The sequence below is a fragment of the Zeugodacus cucurbitae genome, chromosome 3 (assembly GCF_028554725.1).
Source record: "Zeugodacus cucurbitae isolate PBARC_wt_2022May chromosome 3, idZeuCucr1.2, whole genome shotgun sequence".
Taxonomy (NCBI): Eukaryota; Metazoa; Arthropoda; class Insecta; order Diptera; family Tephritidae; genus Zeugodacus; species Zeugodacus cucurbitae.
Genome location: NC_071668.1, coordinates 7,846,727 through 7,869,030, shown reverse-complemented (window position 1 = coordinate 7,869,030; position 22,304 = coordinate 7,846,727). Strand labels below are relative to the sequence as shown.

The 22,304-nt window shown below is 34.7% G+C and overlaps 1 protein-coding gene across 1 annotated transcript in view; it reads right to left on the bottom strand.

Moving 5' to 3' along the window:
• Nucleotides 1–22,304, bottom strand: part of Oca2_0 (P protein) — a 71,654-nt gene that overhangs the window by 5,620 nt on the left and 43,730 nt on the right. Inside the window, exons 2-4 of the mRNA XM_011189069.3 lie at nucleotides 5,818–5,924; nucleotides 456–576; nucleotides 306–369 (exon numbers count right to left, since the gene is read on the bottom strand). Coding sequence (XP_011187371.2) covers nucleotides 306–369; nucleotides 456–576; nucleotides 5,818–5,924 — 292 coding nt within the window. The remainder of the gene's footprint in view (nucleotides 1–305; nucleotides 370–455; nucleotides 577–5,817; nucleotides 5,925–22,304) is intronic.

Sequence of the window (22,304 nt, the reverse complement as noted above, 5' to 3'; positions counted from 1 at the left end):
TTTTCCGAACGACTTTATAGCATACACTTTAGTACTGGGATACTTTAGCGGGATTTTTCGATCTTGTGATACCGTTACTTAATTTTAAAGTGAAGATTGGTGAAAGTGAAAGTTTGGAAGTCTCAACTACATCTTAGTTGGGACTGACTCCGTAAACTCAGCTTTGTCAACTAATTTGAAGACAACTTCGACGGGAAATTAAAGGAGGACATGAGATCCAACGGAGCTTTCATAGTTAATATAGCGGGACATTTCCTATTTTACTATTATTCCATAAGCTAACTGTTAAGACAATACATACATACCTTCCTACGCGAATGTGGCTCGTCGTGGTCGTCATGATGATCTTCGTTATTGTTCTCCATATCCCTGAGTGGATGAAGACAATGTATTACGTAAGTATGTAAGATAATTGAATTTCTAGAATTCACACGTAATCATCTATGTTGGCTTACCTAACTTCCAGGATGCGCACCTGTCCCAGCTCATTGGTCACATTGATGCCGACTTTGGTAAATGCATTTGGCGACTTCACATAGTGTTCGGGCACATCCGGCGATGGCAGCGGATCCAAGTCTATTTGGGGGAGGAGAAAAAGGTAAAGAGAGTGTGTGAAAAAGAAAATAGAAATATGTGATGAAAGAAAATTGAAATTTGATGCTTCGCAATGTTTTTGAAAAGCAAAAGTAAATATAACACTCAATTTAATTAATTTCCTTTATTTACTTATATAAGTGGACAAAAACAATATGGAAGCAAAGAATGTGGGTGGTAAGAAGGCGAAGATAACTTTTTTTGTTTTTCGTCTGAAGCAACGCAAAACCGCAAAGACGCGAAGAAATGTGTACTTCTTGTCACAGAAGAAGGTGATACCGTTATATAACAGCACACCCACTATGGACACATGTATTTCTTGTTATTTTTGCGTGTGTTTACGTAACAAACAGGAAATTATTTACGTTGCATTTCGTTAGCCGTTGAAGTGGGTCTAAGAAAATTGCCGGAAATGGACATGTGTTCCGGCAGCTGCCAACGTACATACATATACATATGTAATACATATAACGGTTGTTGATGATGATGGCACATCTAAATGTTCGATTACTTGTTGTTCTACAATATTAACAGCTACCATTTGACAAACGTCCATTTTGACGATTTGTACGCCAAATCACGTCGCACTTCGTTGCCTTCTCATTTCATTCATTTCATTTATACTATTTCATTTCTTTTTTTGTGTGTGTTTTTTGGGGTCCACTTCTAGTTTTGTGGGCGGCATTTGATTTAGCTTTGAAACGTGACTCTGCATTTGTGTAGCTCGCCTGCTCATGTCTTTATTAGGTTACGTTCGTATAAGAATTGAGAATTTATCGTTGTAATTTGTTTGAATAATATTAATAAGATTCGACGAAGTGTTGTAAACAGTCCCTCATTTTAGGTAGTATATTTGTCACAGCAGTGTCGAAAGTGAGGTTATGTGATTGCTTTACTGAAATGTGCGTAATTGTAATTTAATGCGTAAAAATTTTTGTCAATAAATAATGATTAATGTGCGATTTCGATTGAGACGCAAGTTCGATAAACGAACGTGTTTTTATTCAGAGCATTTATTTGAAGTGTATTAAGTTCGTATTTACATCTATCAGATAGAGAGGGAGATAAATACTAAATATAATAAAATTGCTAAATCGAAAGTTTAATTTTATTATTTTTAAAAATTGTTCTCTCAAAGTGATATCCCGAACTTTGTTGAGTTGACTTTACGATATTTTTTAGGATAAATTCGATATTTTTGATTTTGAGAAGTTTAGAGACTTTCTCTCATGAATACTTAATAGCCTCTAATATAATGTAGTCAGATTTAAGATTTAAGGTAATGGAAGGACTTTAGCCCATGATTTAATTGTGTTTTTTCACCTATAGAAATGTAATTTTATCGTAGTAACATTTAAGTAAAAGTACCCAGTTTATACCGTATATGTTCTGAGTTAGACCATATACAATTAATATCGATTTTAATATAATCAAGTTTCACTTAAGCTATATTTTGAATTTCATTTCAGTTAATGCCCAATTAGTATCGAATTTTTCATTTCAAATTTTTAATAGTACCCAATTAGTACCGAATTTTTCATTTTCAATTTTTAATAGTTCCAAATTTGTACCGAATTTGATATAATTACATATTTTATCTATTTTTCATTTTCCATATTTTCAATTTTCACTTAATTTAATTTTTAATGTAGTATCCAATTTGTACCGAATTCCGATATTTTTACCTAATTTATTGTATCGAATTATTTTTAGGAAGTACGTAATTTGCATTTAGTCTAATAACACTATTTTTACTGAAGTTATCGTTCTAATTTAATTGGTGGTATCCAAAATGTACCGAATCAGTTTTTTTTTATCCAATTTGCTATTATGCTAGCTTTTTATACTCTCGCAACAACAAAGTTACTAGAGAGTATTATAGTTTTGTTCACATAACGGTTGTTTGTAACACCCAAAACTAAACGAGTTAGATATAGGGTTATATATACCAAAGTGATCAGGGTGACGAATAGATTTGAAATCCGGATGTCTGTCCGTCCGTCTGTCCGTCTGTGCAAGCTGTAACTTGAGTAAAAATTAAGATATCTTGACGAAACTTGGCACAAATATTCCTTGGCACCATAAGAAGATCAAGTTCGAAAATGGGCAGAATCGGACCATTGCCACGCCCACAAAATGGCGAAAACCAAAAACACATAAAGGGTCATAACTAAGCCATAAATGAAGTTATAAAAGTAAAATTTGGAATAAAGGATCACGCTAGGAGGGGGCATATTTGGATGTAATTTTTTTGGGGAAGTGGGTGTGGCCCCGTCCACAAATCGGTTATTTGCATTTAACTCGCAAACCAATGAAGCTATATAAACCAAACTTTCTGCAGTCGGTTCTCTTATGTACCCCACCACACACCATGAAAATACTTGAAATCGGATAATAACCACGCCCACCTCCCATACAAAGGTTAGGTTGAAAATTACTAAAAATGGGTTAACTAACTAACGAAAAACGTCAGAAACACTAAATTTTGCAGAAGAAATAGCAGAAGGGAGCTACTCAGATTTTTTTACAAAATGGAAAATGGGCGTGGCATCGCCCACTTATGGGTCAAAAACCATATCTCAGGAACTACTCGACCGATTTGAATGAAACTTGGTTTGTAATAGTTTCTTGACACCCTGATAACAAGCACAAAAAATGGGCGAAATCGGTTTACAACCACGACTACTTTCCTTATAACTCAATTTTTAATTCCATCTTATTCCTTCACTTTATAATGCAAACATAAGGAACCAATGAAGATAGCGGAATAAAACTTTACACAAATAGTGCATATCATCTCTGGCTTCACTTGCGAAAAAATTGTCGAAAACGGATCATAACTTTTCAATGCCCCAGATATCGAACATGTTGAACTCAGCGCCTAAGGATAAATTTTAACCGAAAATATGGGTAAATCTCTCAGATATCTCAATTTAATTCAGAGGAAATTGTTTTCTTCTAATAGTGTTTTCCAAAAATTATTAAAATCGAGTCATAACATCTCCATATACCTCATTGTAGGTTTTTCAAAAGTATCTTCTCCTAGCTCCCATATACCAAAAATACGGTGAGCTTTATTCCGCATACATATGTATTGGTTAATATGTGAGCTATCTTAGCAAAATTAAGTGAGCGTATCGTCTTGGATATAGTGTACCTTGCTGATGAAAATGAACGAAATCGGTTCAGGAATTACCTCAGCCCTCATATCTATATATGACGATTTTCGTTGTTCTATTAAACTTTGTGCCGAATTTATGGGTTAATTTGTATGTTATCTTAATAAAATTTCTTCAATAAATTGCGAGAGTATAAAATGTTCGGTTGCACCCGAACTTAGCCTTTCCTTACTTGTTAGATATCTCAATTTGTTTCGAATGTAATATTATATTACTGTCACGTTTTGATTGACATTAACGTTATACCTTATATGTACTGAATCCGGTATTTTTACATAATTAATTATTTTTAGATAACTTTTTATAGTACCAAATTTCTTTCAAATATACAAATTAATTCTAATAATATTTATTGTTTTTTTTTTATTAATTGTTAGTACCCAATTTGTACCGAATTTGTTATTTTTACCGAATTTATGCTACCGATCTCCATTAGTTGACAGAGTAAATCAATTACTTCTGTCAAACACACTTTCCAACATCTTCCATTTAAAATTTACTACGGATATAATAATAAACATAAGATAATCGTATACACCTGCAGGTGTTCAGCTAATAAAAAATTAAAATTAAGCCAATCATCAACATATTACTACAACACAAATAAACAAACGTACTCACATACATATTTACATAAGTATATATGGATATATGTATTCCTAACACAGTAAAACTGCTGGATATTAAGTAATGAATGCAAATTACTAAGTCATAAGGAGACAGCCATTAAAGGCTATTTTTATTTGACAACAATAATTTGCAGAAAAAAAAAGTTGCACACACGCACGCAGAGACACTTCAAGTGTTGGGGTGGCATTTTGTGAGGGGGAGACTGAGTTCGGATGAGTGGAATAAAAATAGCAACAAAAACAAAAATGTATGCTCGTGGTAATGTGAATCTGCAAATGAGCCTTTGTATGTGTGTGCACTTGATGGACAAAATTTAGCTCAGTACCAAAAATAACTAACCTAAGTATGCGAGTATACGAGTGCATGTGTATGTCTACTTTTATTTATTTATGTTATAAGTATACGTCCATTATGTCCATCCGCATGGTAATTCGCAAATTGACATTGACTTTTGTGTGACCCATATGTATGTATAATCAGTAACCTCTTGTCCTCTTCTTTCTACATACATATAACTATGTTTTATATGTGTGCGCTTTGTGCGTCTAAAAACTTACTTGCTCCGTCAGACTAATAAAATATTCATATTAGAAAAATTCATACAATTACGCGACGAAGCAATAAAAAACGGTACTTAATAGTATTTATGACTTCGGTGCAAAGGAGCAGCAGCTGAACTGTATGCCACGTTTCCGGCTGATGAAGGGCACTGCAAATGATGTGACATTTTGACAAGCGGAAAGGAAGAAACATAGGCGGAGGGGAGAAACAGCTTGTCTAGAATATAGAGTCATAAACAAACTCCTGGCAGTGAATTTGGAAATCTTTGTAGCAAGGACCAGTCCAGTTCTAGTTCTGAGTTGGTCTGAACCTAAATAGGAAGCTATAAGACTAATAAACTTACAATACAGGCTACTCTAGTCTCCCGGAATTTTCTTCTTTTTGAAACTACTCTTGGACGGTTGGAGCTCTGAAAGGAAGAATTCAAGATGCAGCATAAATCTCTCACTGTAGTGTTAGAGGTTATAGCTGGACACCATGTTATTAATAACCATCCCAAACCCAAAAGTTCGCCATACCGGTACTGTCGCAGTTTTCAGTAAGATAGTAAGGCCATTTTAGCCCTTATTTCTTGTCTGTCCCGTTTTTCGGTTATCCAGGGGACATAGCTGCTTTTAGGATTAGTTACCTCTGGAATAGATTCCGTTTCTTCGTTACTTCAATTTCAACAGACGTAGCTGATACACTTTTAATGAGATCCGAGATCAGCTCTCACCGATCTCTCTAAACTCACTCAATATAGACCTTTGGAACCCTTAATAATCCATATAATCATACAAAATAGTATTTAGGGGAGAATAAGAAATCATAGACAAAATTCTTTTTCTGTAAACGCATTGATTTATGTACTCACCGCCATGTAGACGCTCATGTTCCATGCGGAATGATGCTAAGCTCGGATCTTGGCGTATGCGTTCGGGTAAAGCACGCCATACTTGTAAGGCACCTTCTGTAACCTCGCTGCAAAGAGAAGGACAGTGAAAATAGAGCGTTATTTATGATATTGTTTACTAAATAAGATGAGATGAGACTTAAAGTACTTTCAGTGTATTGATTCTAATTGCTCATTATTTGGGATTTATTTTCACTGTCTAAATTAATGCGGCAATCATTGCAGCTTATACTCACAACTCAATGGTCTATCAATTCTACAGCCATATATAATATTTGAAGCTTTATTTTGTTAAGCTTTAGGAAAAGCAAAAACAAGATAATCTCCACAACTGGACAACTTTATTCCCCACTGTGTTAACTTTCATTGTTGTTGTTCTTATTCAGCTACATTTACTCCCTAAATGACATCTGCTGTGGACATCATCTCCCAACTGCCGCCTTTGGTCTCCACTGACCATGGTGGCGCGTGGCTCCGAGCAGTTTTGCGCGCATTGTTTGTATGTTTTATTCAGAAATAAATCACCATCATTTGTTTATACATACACATACACCCGCAGTCATACAGCCACACATACACACATAAAGTCAATGAATTATAAAAAATGATGCAAATGACAGGCTTCGCGTGCTAATAATGTCGTCACCATCAATACAGTCTGAGTAAATATAATATCACTTATTAGCGTGTGATTATTCATTTAGCGTACAATATGTGCTAATTAATTAATTAATTATTTATTGAACTGTTTTAGCGATAAACATTATTGATTTAATTACAAGGTATGAGCATCTTTGACATCAAAGCGTTTGTAATTAATAAAATGATATCACATTATGGTAATAAATTATGTTATTAAATCTCAGAAGAGCTGTGGAATAAATTTAAGAGTAATATTCAACACTGATCTCTCGTTTCAATATATATTTGTCTCCATTAGAACCTGATAATCTCTCTTTATCGTCCTCTACTTTCTATAGAAAAAACTATTAGACTTATTTCTTAGAATGAGACAAGAATTGTTTCTTTAATTGAAAGTTTAGAAATGCAGAAATTTTCAGAAAGTTAAGGCTCCACAGATCTAAATCCTCGTTGATAGTATTTTCTCCCAATGGGTATCTACAATTATATTCCTTGCTTATGAAAAATCAAGCCTGTTCTATGATCTAGCATAGAATCTAACACAGCATCAATATATTTTCGTCGTGGAAACTTTAGGGCACACATAGTAATGACATTTATAGTGATGAGACAACGATTGCGTTTAGTATTACTGAACGCTACTGAGATAATGCCCTGAGTATACTGTACTTAAAAAGAAATTTAGAAAAGTACGATAAAGATCCGATCATCTTAACTCCTCTTACTGCTCTAAAGGAAGGCTGACAATAAATGAGCTAAAATTGGAAAATTTTTGTCGATGAAGGTTGTGTTGAAGATAGCAACAAATGAAGGGTTGTTGGATGAACTATTGGTCTACAACTTTGCTTCCGCCGTTTGTTTTGTAAATTTAAGTTTTTTTTTGTATAAAAACGGTTACAAATGTCGATGAGCCTCAGCCGCACTTTTCTTGGAATTAAAAAAGAAAAGCAAAATTTCCCGCAAATGTTGAGAATCCGGTTCAAAAAGTGACATTTTCAGTTGATAATAAGTTTGGGTATGCAAACAGATCTCTACAAATATTTTGTCGAGCTAATGTTGATACAAATGTCCAAGATTGATATAAAACGATTTAATCGATTTAATCGACCAGTGCTTGACCCTAGAGACATCTATTGAAAAACGGCGGAAGCAAAGTTGTAGACCAATAGTAGATCACTTGATAGATGATGAAATAATATAAATCTGTTCAATATTTGATTAGAAATTCGACTAAAAATTTCATTTTGTAGTCACAATTCGAAGCTTAAGTCTTAAAATCTTTTGAAGTGTTAGTGGCATTACTTGGAGTTCTCATTCCAAGAAACATCGGTAGGAAGAAAGTAATTCAACAATAGATGTCATGTTGAGACGCAATTTGCAATAATTTTGAAGTGATATGTGACTATCATAGGTAGCAAGGAGCGAATATAAGAGCGTCTGAATGGTGAGTCGCTAGATATCAGCTACAATATCTTATTTTTTAATCTTGCATAGCATTAATTATTATTTATAGTTCGAAAATAGTATAACGTGTGTTCTATGGGCTTCATTAGCGGTTCACGTTCAACTTCTTCTTATGATGCTCTTCTTCTAACTGAATAGTGTTCCATGTTCAACCATAAACTCAAAATTCTCTTCATCGCTTCACTTAACTTTCCTTCTCATTATACCATAGTTTCCCGAACTTTCCACTCATACTTGCTTTGCGCTCTCTATTTTGGTTTTCCAACTAAAACGTAATAGCAGCTTGTTAGTTTTTCCAAGAACTGCATGGATGCATGGATGCATGATCCATAAATGCAGCTATAAAATTTCCACCAAACTGCGTCAAAGGCTGCAAAGTATAGTACATACATACATGTATATTCCTGCATGTAGATGTGCTATTCTATGTATAAATGGATGCGGTTAACCCAAAACGTTTTAATTTAACTTAATTAGCCTGGCACACACACACACACAAAGCCAGCACACCCACAGAAGCACACACACGAGCGCACTTGTTGATTTAAATTCAATTGCATTATGCAAATGCAAAATCTCCACAAAGTGCATCAATATTTTGACGCAAACAATTAAAATTTGGTGCGCTAAAAATAGTCGCTACTTGCGCGCTATATGGCTCTCTGCGCATGGAACCGTAAATTAAAATTTCAAAAGTTGTTACAGTTACATATATGTATGTAGCTAATTGGCGCGTGTTGCCTGTTTTCATAGCAAATGCATGGAAATAGATGTAAACATAAATAAGTGGACTGTGAGTGCTGGAAATCTAATTTTGAAGAATAAAAAGAGATAATAAACATATCACATATAAAAATATGACTGAAAGAAGATGGAATTAAAATAACAACTACTTATGTTTAAAATAATTTATTCATTCGTCCACATTATTGTTATCGCCCTTAAGATAGCCTCCATTCGATGTTATGAGAACTTATGCTATCGCTTCTTCAACTCGTCGAAACATTTCCCAAACAAATATGAGGGGGCTGTAGCATCCTTACAGTATTACTTTTGGTCAAGAATTCACGAACAAGCAACGAAGTCTGAGCTTTTAAACAAACGTAAATCGAGAAGGTCATAAAAACACGCCTAACCTTACGCTCAACTCACACCGGATTAGTCAAAAACGTCTTTGACTAATTAGACACAAAAACGTATTTTGTTCTAACCCAAACAAAGCGAACAGCCGTCTTTGTCTCGTCTTGTTCGGTGTTTTTTTTTTGTTGTCGGAGGGGGAAACTTCTATAAGATACCATCCAGACGGCACTCACGATTCATTCTATTAGCTAATGTTACATCATGTTCGGGATCATGCTCAGCTAGTTTTCTTACTATGCAAGACTTGCGGGATAGGACGCCTACGTGCTAAATCCTTAACTCCGTCGTCGGAACCGCCGTTAGGCATTGTATCACAAGGACAGGTTTTTACCTATTGGCCCTTCCTCCTCCCATTTTGGATCTCCTACTGTTTCAACGCGTGCCTCTCTTTGCTCCTTTGCCACTGACTTAATTAAGGTTAAACCTTAGCTGCTGCTTCAGATAAATATATCATGCGAATAGCTGCTGAGAAAAATTAGTTCTGTGGGTTGACCTTATATGAGTGTTGTATATATTGATACCCAGATCTTTCCGGCTTTTTCATTATTACTTTTTATGACTATTAAAGTTTATCTCGCTATTGACTTGTACTACCTATAATTTTGGACATTTATTTTATCGAAACACTTGGATTGATCTTCAGATATTCTACAACAATTGTTTCTGAAATTGAGATTTGCAGGAAGTGAGTTTGAAGAGAAGAAAATTCAGTAAAAGCAGATCTTCAACTCGTATATAACGAACAATGTATGTATGTTAGAGGAATGTGCGCTTCGGGAAACGAGAACGCAAGACACTGATTTCAGCGAAGGTTCAAGCTAAGTTCTATTATTATCTGAGAGTAGATACGCAGCCAGGAAATGTATGTAATAGAATACTGAGTATGCTACACAATGCTTACAAAACAATTAATAAATTTTCCAACTAAGTGATTAAAGTGATGAGATTCTTAGAAATTTATGTATCTGTAGACAAAAAGGCAGCTTAGCAGAAGCTAGCCTTCACCGGTTACCTCGCTAACTCATTTAATCTTGCTCTTTCGCCGAGAGCCACTTTTAAGTAGGCTACCATTGAATAACTTCAAATTCTGAGGAAAAGTGGGCAAGAGATGGTTGCTGTTCATCAGAAAACACATTGTTTTCAACAAATATCTAACTAAACGCCGTTATTTGTACGAATCAAGCATAACAAGATGACTTAATTAGTGTAATGATTATTAAGTGAGTGAGTGCGCGGTAAAAAATGCGAAAAACTATAATTGCGGAGCTGCCGAGCGCGTGATGGCATATAAAGCGGATCAGCGAAGAGTCAAACAGTTATAAATGACAATTAGTCAAGTGAAATAAAAACATACACATTTTTGTATGCATGTTCAAATGTAATTATGCTTTTGCGCCGCACGCATTATGCGTGTGGGCGTAAATTTGTCGCGCACGCCACATGAAGTCGCGCTGATTGAACGCGCGGCGCGGCAAGCCAAATCAAATCAACGCAATAAATATTTTTTTTTTTATTCACGCATTGATTTAATTTCAATTAGTAGTATATGAAAATAAGTACAACAAAAAATTAGCAACACAATTAAAGTATAATAAAGAGAGTGTAGAGAAGAGTGTGTTTGTCAAGCAAGCAAACAAAAATAAAATTGCAAAGTCAGTCGTTGGCACTTTGATGTGGTCACGTGCATTTGTTCCCAGCATCAAGTTAATGGCGACCAGCAACAAAATACATACATATACATGGATTTAGAGGGGCATTACTGACAGCCTCCAATTTAAAATTTCAATTTCATTTTATTTGCAGTTGTTGCTTTTTTTTGTAACAATTTAAATACATTTTTAGATATGAGTGGCGCGCTCGCTTGTAGATTTGTGTGCGCTTGTCTGCGAAATGAAAAGCCACTAATCTCAATTTAGACAGATGACAATAAAAATCCAGATATCTTCATCAAAGCGCGCAACCATGAAATAAGCGCACAACTGGAAGCGTTGAAGAGATGTATGGGTGTGTGTGCGTGTGTATCTAAATTTCTTAAAAGGCTGCTTGAGAAAGTCAAATTACGTGAAGATTAAATGGGAAATAACAAGCGCTATGGAATAATAGAAAAGAACACACACATATAGACATATATATATACATATACACATAGATACACACACATATGATATATGATATATATATTTCTAGCTGGAATTATACATTAAAGCGAAAACGAATATATTTCAAGCTGTGCGGAAATATAATGTATAAGTGCTTATATTTTTATACAGCACTACACACATACATATATGTCTATTATAAATATATGCAATTTGCCACTCATACCTCAAGGAGTCCACTCAATTTCCATTTGAAAAAATACTAATCATATTTAAGAGCAGTACAATATCAAAATTACACAGAAAGGGCGTAGAAACAAAAACAACTACCAGGCACAAGTGCATGCTGTAATGCGGCTCTGCCAGCGAAGGCGAAGATTGCGGCTAATCTACCAAGCTACTTGAGGTTTTAGTCTAAATGAATTGTATATCAAGTTATGGCATTGCGGTTCGTCGCTGCTATTATGATATGGAATCTGAGCTGACCAATTGGGCGCGCGTATTTGATAGGAGGCCTTACTGTTCGTGTGTGACAATAGAGCTGATGTGTTGGTCGAACTGTATGGGTACTGAAATTGCTCTGAATGCATGCCACATACAGTAGCTCACAAATTTGATCGTCTTTTCATTGAAAACCAAGAAAAAATGAGAACCCCTGGATCAAAAATCTCTATACAGAACCTGAAACTTTTGAGTTACTAAGCTTATTCGGAATATGAAAATAGAGAATCCATTGGAAATAAGGAATTTTGAATCTAATTTGAAGATCAAATGTTGTATGGGAACCGAGAGACCAGATCTTATGCGATCTTTGTAGGATCGTTGTAGGAGAATCAAAATTATAAGTAAAAAAAACTCGAGTTTTCAGTTAGTAAGCTAGTTCGGAATATAGAGAAGACGCGATTTCGATTCTAATATGAAGACAAACAGTTTTACAAGAACCGAGAGACTAGATCTCATGCGATCTTTGATGGACCTGCAGTAAGATCGTTGTAGAAGAATAAATATTTGCATGCAAAAGACTCCTTTAGGTTAGAGAATAAACTTTATTTTTCATTGAGTCAAGCTCAGAAACCAATTTTTCCCAAAGAAATAATCAGGAATATTGTGTAATCCAAGACAGATTTGCTTAAATGTCAGAATGGCAAACCAATTAGGGTTTTAACGTCAAATCAAAATAAATTTGAACATAATATTTCAAACCTGTCAGCTCTGAGGCTCTTGGTTTGTTTCTGATAGTAAAACCGTTAAAAATGGTTTCCATGACACCTAAAACAAAAAAAAAAACTTCTGATTCGAACATCAAACCAATAATATCAGAATTCATGACACCAAACAAAAATTGTTTATCGGTTTGAAATCTGATTCCGACAACTAACAGATTTCACAAAAACCCTGAATAATTAAAACTGTTTTCTCACACAAAAAATATTTTCCAGAGTATGAGATTTCACAACTTAACGTTTAAAAGAAGTAAATAAATGATTTTGAGTTATAAAATTTGGAAAAAAAAATAAATAAATTATTCAAATCTTCTATCTGATGTCTCAAAAAGAATAATTGTCCGCTTACTTTTTTATCAAACTGTATCATTCACACATGCACCTCGCTCATCATTTTCGTTCTCATTGCTAACTAAATTTTGTGTTTTCATATTTAATAATCTCTAGTATGAGTATATTCAAATATGTTTAGATATGAGTACACTCGTATATTATGTGTGGGAATGCGCGTACTTGCAGCTAGCAGTTAGGCAAATGCGGAAATGGTTTTAACAATAAAATTTCATGGAATATGATAGCATTATTAGGTTTGAGTGACAAACTTGGGTGATTCAGTTGCCTTGTAAAACACATAACTGTAAATTATATGCAGCTAGATAGTTGCAACTTTTTGAAGGCTGCATTGTTTTAGTGCATTTATTCTGTTTATTCCAATGTTTTATGAGCCATGGAATGTTATGGAGAGTTGATATTTTGTGTATCATAAAATTAGGAACATAGTTGAAATGTTCTCATCCAGAGATATTTAAATACCACAAAAAGAGGGAAAATAGCCTTATTAATAAATAATTGAACCGATTGAGGTTATGGAGGGATCCGAAAGTAATAGACCCATAATTTTTTTCGATTTTTATTTCCAGGTTTTATCATAACAGATTTGGGATCGATAATACTTCATAAGAAAACAAATTAACAAATCATACAAGAAATCTAAAAGAAATTAAAGTGAGGTCGCACAGATTTATTCGCTAGCAGTTACGCCAAATATATATATATATATATAGTTAACATATGAGCTTCTTCTTAATTTCGGAATCTCAAATAAATCTGATTTCTGACTAAATTTGAAAGACTACAAGGTTTTGAGAAAAAAGTGATGTCTATATGACTATATAGATACAAATATTTGTGTAAACATATGTATTCATTTTCAAAATTCTATCGCGTTGACCAAATATACCCACATATGTTCATAGCTACAGAGCCATGTAAGGTTTTTGTTGTATTTTTTGTATCTGCCCATAGTTTGTCATTTTAAATTAACCTTGACTGATGTTTGCTTTATTAATTGAATCAAATTTCCTTTCATCCTCGCCAACACACAGCGCTGTCACCCGCCCTTTCTGTTCAGCAAATTTTGCACTCATGTGTCATGCTTTCATTATTAATTTTTATCCGCGTGACAGTGAGCGCGTCAAAGCATGTCACATCCTTTACCCCCAATGACTTAAGCTGCGAGAGAAGCCGAAATTTGGTTGTTTTGAGAGTTACATAGGTGGGTAAAATACAAAGAATAAGGTATTTTATAGCACGGATATAGGAAATGTGAGAAAGTGTATATATATCTGGAGATCTTAATTTTCCAACTGAGTTTTAAGAAGTCAAGCTTTGTGACTACTTTTTTGAGAGGAGACGGATATATAGTGATTCCAATAAGTTCTTACACTTATTTTCAATGAAATTACTTCATATAAATACTGATAATAGCACAACTATATTTTATTTTTATATTTTTATGAACTCATAAAGAAAATCTTGAAAAACAATTAAGGAAAGGCTAAGTTCGGGTGCAACCGAACATTTTATACTCTCGCAATTTATTGAAGAAACTAACAAACATACAAAATTTACCCATAAATTCGGCATAAAGTTTAATAGAATAACGAAAATCGTAATATATACTATATGAGGGCTGAGGTAATTCTTTAATTTTCACCAGCAGGGTACACTATATCCAAGACTATACGCTCACTTAATTTTGCTAAGATATCTCACATATTAACCAATACATATATGCGGAATAAAGCTCATCGTATTTTTAAAAAACCTATAATTAGATATATGGGAGCTAGAAGATGTTATGACACAATTTTAATAATTTTTTTAACAGAACACTATTAGAAGAAAACAATTTTCTCTGAATTACATTAAATTATCTGAGAGATTTACCCAAATTTTCGGTTAAAATTTACCCTTAGGCGCTGAGTTCAACTTGTTCGATATCTGGGGCATTGAAAAGTTATAGTGCGTTTTCGACGATTTTTTCACAAGTGAAGTCAGAGATGATATGTACTATTTGTGTAAAGCTTTATTCCACTATCTTCATTGGCTCCTTATGTATACATGATAAAGTGAAAGAATCAGATGGAATTCAAATTTGAGTTATAAGGAAAGTAGTCGTGGTTGTGAACCGATTTTATCCGTGGTATCGGGGTGTAAAGAAAATAATATATACCGAGTTTCATTAAAATCTGTCGAGTAGTTCCTGAGATATGGTTTTTGACCCATAAGTGAGGGATGCCACGCCCATTTTCCATTTTGTAAAAAAAACTCAGTGCAGCTTCCTTCTGCCATTTCTTATGTAAAATTTAGTGTTTCTGACGTTTTTCTTTAGTGAGTTAACCCACTTTTAGTAATTTTCAACCTAACATTTGTATGGGAGGTGGGCGTGTTTAATATCCAATTTCAACTACTTTTATGGTGAGTGGTGGGGTACGTAAGAGAACCGACTGCAGAAAGTTTGGTTTACATAGCTTTATTGGTTTGCGAGTTATATATAAACAATCGATTTGTGGGCGGGGCCACGCCCACTTACCCAAAAAAACTACATCCAAATATGCCCCTTTCTAGTGCGATCCCTTATTCCAAATTTTACTTTTATAACTTTATTTATGGCATAGTTATGACACTTTAAGTGTTTTTGGTTTTCGCCATTTTGTGGGTGTGGCAATGGTCCGATTTCGCCCATTTTCGAAAGCAACCCTCACACTGCCCTAAGGAACATGTGTTCCAAGTTTTATTAAGATATCTTAATGTTTACTCAAGTTACAGCTTGCGCAGTCGGACAGACGGACGGACAGACATCCGGATTTCAAATCGACTCGTCACCCTGATCACTTTCCTATATATGACTCTATATCTAACTCGTCTAGTTTTAGGTGTTACAAACAACCGTTATGTGAACAAAACTATTATACTCTCGTAGCAACTTTGTTGCGAGAGTATAAAAATTTCCGACACGCAATTCAAAAGCTCAAAAATCACGTGCCAAAAGGCATAATAGATTGAAATTAGAGCTGAAACTTGATTCAATTGGTTGATAAAAGAAATGCAAAGCTAAAGAAAATTTAAGAATATAACAAGAAGAATGAAAAAATAACAAAAAATGCTAAACAACAAACACACCGCAATGCATTGTTACAAAAAATCCACAACAACAATAAAACATATAACCGTACTGTTAGGTAGAAAATAGTAAATAAAGCATAGGTAAAAGCATAATAGACTTGAAATTTGAGGAACGAAAAAATAAATAACAAAAGCAAAACATTTCAAACGTGACTTCACTTGTGTTTGATAGCAAGTCAAGAGAGGGACGCATAAAGGCAGCAGATTATGTGGAAAATTTTGAGATTTATTATATTTAGAAAATGTTAAAAGTGCAATTTAGGTGTAGTTAAGTGTTTGATGAAGAAAAAATGCTTTAGAGTAGACTTTTTTATTATTTTTGGAGATCTAATCGCCAATTTTTATGCGGTGTCTTCATATACTAGATCATAAATTTTTGAATTATCAATATATTTCTTCATAAAATTTTCAACATAATTTAATTTTCTAACGCTTTAGTGGTTTCTTAAATATTTTTTTGACCATCCCAAAAAAAATGTTGAGGAACCATATCAATCCAGTTATTGAGATATTTTTCGATATAGAGTTTTAAAGTTATTCTACGCTTATTACGTATATGAAATTAGTTAGTTTTTCTTCATCCTCAGGCAATGACATAGAAATTTGTGATTATCAAAATCTTATTTTGATAAGACCTTGAGGCTTTTCAGATATGTTTATAATAGCGGAACTCAGACCTTAACTACTTGAACTTTTAGAAAGAGATATAATAGATAAATTCCCTTACTACTATTACTTGATCCAAAATATCGAATTTCAGAGTTTCGAAATTTCTAACCTCTAAAAACATAGAATATGGGATTAGAACACCGAAAATATTATAAAAGCTAGAAATTGAACACGGATCGAGACATTATAAAAGGAATTTATTTGTAGAATTAGTAGAACTCTTGTATGACTAAATTAAAACACGTACTCATCGGTTAAACGTAGTTCAAAATTGTTGTTGTATTGCCTCGTCATCTTAAATGGTTGTACCTCACGTATATGAAATCTTTTCTGCCAACGTTGAAACTTTTGTCAAAGCAATAAAGCAAGTCTCATGATATGGAAGAGTTTTTGAAGTCCTTACGTCGGAGAATGTTCGTGGTTGAGATTTCTGAAAGTTTTTATGTTCCACACAAATATTTTTGGAATTTTTCTCACTCAGAAATTTTCACAGTTTTCTCAAATATACATAGTACTTTTTTCGGTTTCACGTAACTTTAATTAAAATATAAATTTATATTTTTAGATTTTTTTAAGTTTTTCGAGTTATTTAGGCACTTAGTATTTTGTAAAATAATATTTAGACCTTCAAAACTATATCTCACGTTATTTTCTTTCAGAATCTATTCTCACTTTTTTATTATTCTCGTTTTTCTCGGCGTTTCAGGATGTTTTCTATAGAGATTTTCGTTCACTAACGCGCCGCACTTTCCACCGTCTCGTACGCGTTTGGGTATTCGACTAAATTTTCCGCTGCAGCAACAATGTATACACTGACTGGCAAAATAGAAAAAAAACTCTAGCGCGGCGTCAAACTGCTGAATTAGTCGAAACGTTAGCGGCACGTATTGGTATTTCATAAAATTATAGTTACGCGACGCCGCTGACATACACTCCCCCTTACTACTTAAATAACTCAAATAGTTTTACAGTTGATTTGATTCAGTTTTATTTTTTTATTTTTGCGCTAGTAAATTTTATTGTTGTTGTAAATGTTTACTCCTTGCTGTAACGTTTTTCAAGCGCGTCCACTATTCGCACGTATCTCTCACACTAACTGCTCCGGCCAAACTAACAGCCGAGCTCTGAGATTTCCCGTATTTTGTATCCACATTTTTTGCCGTCACTTTTCGGTTTGCTCTGTTCTATGTTTGCTTCTTTTCTTTTGGTCCGATTTCAGATTTATTTTCACTTAATTCGTGTTTCATTTTAATCTCTGTTTGACAGGCTGCTGTTGTCATCGTTTATGCTTTTTAATTTGAGAGCGCATTTAAAAGCTTTTCATGCGCTGCATATCATTGGGTCCCCGCTTGCAAGCGAGTCGCTCAAATTGTCGCTCACAAGTGACAGCGTGATCGTGGATCGCATGCCGGCGCTCAAGTGTCAGACAGCGTGTCAGATAGAGTGACAGACAGTGGGTGAGAGTAACTGACAGTGGGTGAGAGTAACTGACAGTGTCTCAAATTGGCGCTTGTTGCATGCAACGTTCGGCTGATTCATCCATCATCTTGGCGAGTGATCGCACAATGCTAGGGAACATATTTCAGGTTATTCGCTAACGACTTTCGAGTGCAACCCTCTAATTAACGGTCGCTTCTTGGCAGCCGCCAACCACCCACGCAACCGAGCTCAGCTCGCGCTTAACTTTGTCTTCATCAGCCCAGCTCACTGTCACTTCCCGCAGGCGTTCACACTTTTCACTAGCGAGTATAAACTTGATTGGTGTTGTTGTTGTTACTTTCGTCAAGTCATCCTCAGGTTTTCGCTTTTATTACGTGTAATGATTCCTTTTCATTGCAATTTATGACTCTGGCTGATTTGATATTCATTGGTTTTGTAGTGTTTTTTTCCCCATGTTTGTTTGTTCGTTCGTTCGTTTGATAGTCGCATATGTTTACCGTTTATTTTTATTACTGTCATATTTATTTATGCACTCTTTTTTATTTTTTATTTGTGGTTGTTGTTGTTGCGGTTTTGTACTCTCAGCGTCATATCGTCAGCTGTCTTTGCTTCGACACCGATCTTGTCACCGCATAATCATCCTTCTATCAATCTATCCATCCATCCATCTAGTAATCAGCACCTTCAAACATTGTTGCTTCTTCGCCTTTAATATGATTTATATTTAGTTGATTGTTGTGTTGTTGCTGCATTGCCTTTATTTCTATATTTGAAAATTGCTGCTTTTACTGTGTGTACTGATCTTTGAACGACTTCATTAAAAGTTGTCGTTTAAGTTTTATGTAATGCTTTCATTGGCTTGTTGCGGTGTTGATGACAGATTTCAGTGTAAAAGAAGTCAAGTCGAAAGTTCAACTTTATGAAAAGCATTACATTTTCGAAAGTAAACCGAAATTCGAACTTGGTTTTTACTGATCTAGAAACAATGCATCATATGATTGTTTCGACATTAATGAAGTATGACAATAAGGTCGAGGACCCTTTTGAGGTTTGTATTATATTGAGACGATCTTGGAGGCATCAAAAACTTGAAACGATTATAATCTTTATTTAATAATTATCTTTAAGAGTAAAATATGTGAGCTCAATAACACTTCTGATACGCTTATAATGATCTAGGGACTTATGAAAATAAAGGTGAGTAGGCCCTATTCGGTCCGCTAAAGGAATAAAAAGGAGATATTTTTGTGCGTCAGTTTAAAACAGTGAATCGTAGAGAGTAAATAGTGTCTTGATGCGACATCGGTATGGACCTAATCACTACATTATAATAATGTAAAAGACATCTAGGCCACATGTCTATTGTTGACTCGCAATAACTAGAGGTCTCTAGGAAGTCTAGGTCTCCCCCCTCTTATGTAAATCGTCTTTCTCGGATGGGTAGTTTGGATTATATTCAGTTTCGTGGCTGAACGGAGAGTAACGGTAGTAAATTCGGTCCTTTGTAATGACAAAAGGTCAGGACAGATCTTAAGCTTCGAGGATTTAAAGGCTAAAAATAGACTTAGAACCGTTACTAAAGGATTCGATAGTTATAGGCTCTAAAGGAACATGCGGTCCAAATATACAGTAGAGTATGGGATAATAAAAAAAAGTTGTCTCTTTAAGGCAGTAGTCTGCTTTACAGGCTTCAAAAAATCGATTTTTTTGTTTTGTTTTAAATCTCTTCCAAAGCTATCCAAGAATATGTCTTTAAAACTCCAGAGGCCAATTTGACATATTTTCGAAGCTAGAGCAGTTTTAGTGGCCGAGCGTCGAGCAGGTGCGAATGCTCAGGCAGACCTTTAAAGCGCGTTTTCTCGAGTTTTCATTTTCACAAATCTTAGAAAACGGTGCCGGCGATAGCAAAAATAATATATGTTCGATCGAAAAAAAACAATGTGATCTAGCTTCAGTATTAAATTATCTTCTATTTGAACTAAAAAAGTTGGACAAAAGTATTATTTAAACTACTTGTTTTGCAACTTAAAGTCAATTAAAAGTGAATTTTTCCTCAAGCTTCGAAAAAATTTTGAAATTTTATAACTTCTTCGGTATTTTTTTAGTTCATAAAGAAAAGAAACTTATAAAAATTAAAAAAAAAAATTTGGTTCGACTGTTTCAGATGCATCGCACGACCTCCATCACCGGCACCGATTTACAAGTGCAGACTCCAGGCGCTCCAGAAAAATACTTACAACTTTGAAAAAATTTTATTATTTTTTAATAAAAAATATTGTTTTTTAAGCCTACACTATCGTCTTAAAATACCGTTTACCGCAATCATTTCCTTCCCTTTCAAAAAAATTGCTAAAAAAACGCTTTTTTCGGTTTCTAAAGCTTCAGTGACCTCTATACTACCTTAAGTGATCGAGGTAGTATAGAGGGAACTGAATGTAGAACTTCATGTTATTTGGTATTACCTGTCTATTGTAAATTCCAATACGTATTTACAAAAAAAAAAAAATCAAGAAAATTCAAACTGTCATACCCCTTATTAAAAAATCATTATTTTTATCTTTTTTCAAAAAATTTAAATAAGCACATCAACTTCGCCGCCACTGTAATTTCGACGACAATAATTGCACTCAGAAATTCATGAGCAAATGCTCGTAAAAAGTCGACTTGTGTGCGCTAAAAATGATAAAAAGCCAACAAATGCTGTGTAAAAAGTCAAATTGACGTGCCACAAACACCGACGACAACGCGCGACAGTAATGCGAAAGCGTGCTTGAGTGCGGCAGCGACCGCAATAAAAAGCTGTGTGCCTTGCTACTTCTCATTTTAACGTTGATTGATGGGATGAGCAACTTTTAACGGTAATTTTAAAATTCAAATAAACAAAAATTTGCGAGAAAAGCTTAAAAAATAATAAAACAAAAGCTTTGGCTGGGAAAAGCTCTGACTAGAACTAATAAAAGCTGAACTTGAAATAGTAATGGTTGTAGACAAGCATAGATGTGTGTGTGAGGGTTTTGAATGTACTAAATCCCACATATAGTATATACAACGGTAATAAAGGGTCTAAGCGCATTTTGTAATATCTTGCGAGAGAATATTTTTTTTCTTATTTATTTAGCTTTTCCTTCAGTTAACAATATACGCTTACATATTTAATTTGTCAATTTAATTTGATTAGTATTTAATGCCCGTGCAGTCAAGCGTATTTCAGATAAGACCATTTTTTGGTCATTTACAAATAAACCCACAGGAAGTACCATACAACAAAGCAAGTTATTATCATTTTGTTGTTGCTGCTGTGTTGTATAATCCTGCTATTATTGTGAGTTTTTTTTGAAGTATCGCTGAGTGTTCTTGAAAAGTTCTTATGCCATCAATGGGCTCGTAATGTGACAGAAATGCGAAAATATCTTGACATTTAGAAGAGTACTTGTAATCCAATTGATTACATATCTGTCACTGATTTACTAAAGTCGTTTAGGGACAACATAGAAAGTGGTGCGGAAGAGGAGTGTGAGTATTTGGATGTTTGTAGAGAATGGTTATCGATGACCGTACCAATTAAATTATGGAAAAGTTTTCGGAAGAGAGTCTGTCTGAAGTGTAAAGGTATAATGATAAAAATAGAAAGCATTGAGTAAACAGTAAGTAAATAGTAAAGACTCTTCAAGGCGTCATAGCCTAAATTTTTGTCCAAAAAATGCTAAAATAAATAGTTTTTGAGTGGATTCTGATTAGAAATTGAATATATGTATATATACATATATTTGGCGTAGGAACCGATTATAGCCGAATCCACCAGAGTGCGCCACTCGTTTCTCTTTTTTGCTTTTTGGCGCCAACTGGGAACACCGAGTGAAGCCAGGTCACTTTCCACTTGATCCTTCCATCGGAGTGGTGGTCGTCCTCTTCCGCGGCTTCCTCCAGCAGGTACTGCATCCGTACAACATGACCTAGCCAGCGTAGCCGCTGTCTTTTAATTCGCTGATGGATGGGGTCATATGTAGAAGTTCACACAAGTGAGGAAAGTTTCTGATTGCAATTCACATGGGAGTGGCCAGGAACGATTCTTTTGCAAATGACTCAAGCAGCTCACGACTTCCGTTTTTAGACCAAGAATCCTCTGGGTAGCCAACAGACATCCGTTTGAAGGCAAGCTAAGGGGAGAAGGCGAAGCCCGCTTCTACGGTTGTGCGTAGGGTTTGGGACCCACCACTTAAAAAAACCTCCCCAATGAAAGACCGAACAGTGCCTCGGATGAGAAACCCCAGTTTTGATTAGGAATAGAATACTGCTCTTATAT